The following is a 2,596-nucleotide window of genomic DNA, read 5'->3' on the forward strand; positions in this document are numbered from 1 at the left end:
AAATCTTGGTATATTTATTTATTCGATATCTATATTTTTTCGATTGGGTCGGGCTAGCGAAACGTTGTGCCAGCCCGGCTCATCAAATTTTGGATTTAACCGTTAAACCAGTATCATGCAAATTCTAATTTTAGTCATGCAAATTCATGCTAATTACATGCTAAATATTGGTGCAAAAATTTTCCAATATTTCAAAATGGGCCGGGCTGGCGCAACGTACGTCCCAATACGCTAACCCGGTGTACCAGCCGCCGCCGCCGCTAAACGTCGAGATGGTTCAACTCATCACCAAAGCCGCCGATTTGGCAACTACATTATCTAATGCCGGAGACAATTTAGTCATCATCGACTTTTTTTCAAATTGGTGTGGTTCATGCAAGTCAATGGATCCGTGCATTAATAAACTGGCCAAGGAGTACCCTCATGTAGTCATGTTAAAATTTGATGTTAGTGTAAACGAAGAAACCGAACAAGTATCTAATGACTAATGAGTATAATATCAAATTTATGCCAACATTCGTCTTCCTAAGATCAAAATTCTGGCGACAGTCGTGCAAATTCATGCGAATGGCGTGCTAAATATTGGAATAGTCAAAATCTCAAAATTCGCGAAATTTTATAATGGGCCGGGCTGGCGCAACGGCAAAAACACGTAAACGGTTTTTTAACGATAAAAATTGTCTTGCGAATTCTGGCAACAGTCGTGCAAATTCATGCGAATGGCGTGCTAAATATTGGAATAGTCAAAATCTCAAAATTCGCGAAATTTCTATAATGGGCCGGGCTGGCGCAACGGCAAAAACACGTAAACGGTTTTTTAACGATAAAAAATTGTCTTGCGAATTCTGGCGACAGTCGTGCAAATTCATGCGAATGGCGTGCTAAATCTTGGTATATTTATTTATTCGATATCTATATTTTTTCGATTGGGTCGGGCTAGCGAAACGTTGTGCCAGCCCGGCTCATCAAATTTTGGATTTAACCGTTAAACCAGTATCATGCAAATTCTAATTTTAGTCATGCAAATTCATGCTAATTACATGCTAAATATTGGTGCAAAAATTTCCAATATTTCAAAATGGGCCGGGCTGGCGCAACGTACGTCCCAATACGCTAACCCGGTGTACCAGCCGCCGCCGCCGCTAAACGTCGAGATGGTTCAACTCATCACCAAAGCCGCCGATTTGGCAACTACATTATCTAATGCCGGAGACAATTTAGTCATCATCGACTTTTTTTCAAATTGGTGTGGTTCATGCAAGTCAATGGATCCGTGCATTAATAAACTGGCCAAGGAGTACCCTCATGTAGTCATGTTAAAATTTGATGTTAGTGTAAACGAAGAAACCGAACAAGTATCTAATGACTAATGAGTATAATATCAAATTTATGCCAACATTCGTCTTCCTAAGATCAAAATTCTGGCGACAGTCGTGCAAATTCATGCGAATGGCGTGCTAAATATTGGAATAGTCAAAATCTCAAAATTCGCGAAATTTCTATAATGGGCCGGGCTGGCGCAACGGCAAAAACACGTAAACGGTTTTTTAACGATAAAAAATTGTCTTGCGAATTCTGGCAACAGTCGTGCAAATTCATGCGAATGGCGTGCTAAATATTGGAATAGTCAAAATCTCAAAATTCGCGAAATTTCTATAATGGGCCGGGCTGGCGCAACGGCAAAAGCACGTAAACGGTTTTTTAACGATAAAAAATTGTCTTGCGAATTCTGGCGACAGTCGTGCAAATTCATGCGAATGGCGTGCTAAATCTTGGTATATTTATTTATTCGATATCTATATTTTTTCGATTGGGTCGGGCTAGCGAAACGTTGTGCCAGCCCGGCTCATCAAATTTTGGATTTAACCGTTAAACCAGTATCATGCAAATTCTAATTTTAGTCATGCAAATTCATGCTAATTACATGCTAAATATTGGTGCAAAAATTTCCAATATTTCAAAATGGGCCGGGCTGGCGCAACGTACGTCCCAATACGCTAACCCGGGTGTACCAGCCGCCGCCGCCGCTAAACGTCGAGATGGTTCAACTCATCACCAAAGCCGCCGATTTGGCAACTACATTATCTAATGCCGGAGACAATTTAGTCATCATCGACTTTTTTTCAAATTGGTGTGGTTCATGCAAGTCAATGGATCCGTGCATTAATAAACTGGCCAAGGAGTACCCTCATGTAGTCATGTTAAAATTTGATGTTAGTGTAAACGAAGAACCGAACAAGTATCTAATGACTAATGAGTATAATATCAAATTTATGCCAACATTCGTCTTCCTAAGATCAAAATTCTGGCGACAGTCGTGCAAATTCATGCGAATGGCGTGCTAAATATTGGAATAGTCAAAAATCTCAAATTCGCGAAATTTCTATAATGGGCCGGGCTGGCGCAACGGCAAAAACACGTAAACGGTTTTTTAACGATAAAAATTGTCTTGCGAATTCTGGCGACAGTCGTGCAAATTCATGCGAATGGCGTGCTAAATCTTGGTATATTTATTTATTCGATATCTATATTTTTCGATTGGGTCGGGCTAGCGAAACGTTGTGCCAGCCCGGCTCATCAAATTTTGGATTTAACC

General features: G+C 40.4%; 2 protein-coding genes across 2 annotated transcripts; both read left to right on the forward strand.

The window, feature by feature from the left end:
* Window positions 1-1,019: 1,019 nt before the first annotated feature.
* Window positions 1,020-1,370, forward strand: LOC126549320 (thioredoxin-like). The gene has a single exon (XM_050198150.1). It carries the CDS (start codon window positions 1,020-1,022, stop codon window positions 1,368-1,370), a length of 351 nt encoding a protein of 116 aa, XP_050054107.1.
* A 669-nt stretch (window positions 1,371-2,039) lies between these two features.
* Window positions 2,040-2,345, forward strand: LOC126549321 (thioredoxin-2-like). Its single transcript, XM_050198151.1, has one exon. The coding sequence runs from the start codon at window positions 2,040-2,042 to the stop codon at window positions 2,343-2,345; it is 306 nt and encodes a 101-aa protein (XP_050054108.1).
* The last annotated feature ends 251 nt before the right edge of the window (window positions 2,346-2,596 follow it).

This window comes from Aphis gossypii, chromosome 1 (genome assembly GCF_020184175.1).
Source record: "Aphis gossypii isolate Hap1 chromosome 1, ASM2018417v2, whole genome shotgun sequence".
In the NCBI taxonomy this organism is placed as follows: Eukaryota; Metazoa; Arthropoda; class Insecta; order Hemiptera; family Aphididae; genus Aphis; species Aphis gossypii.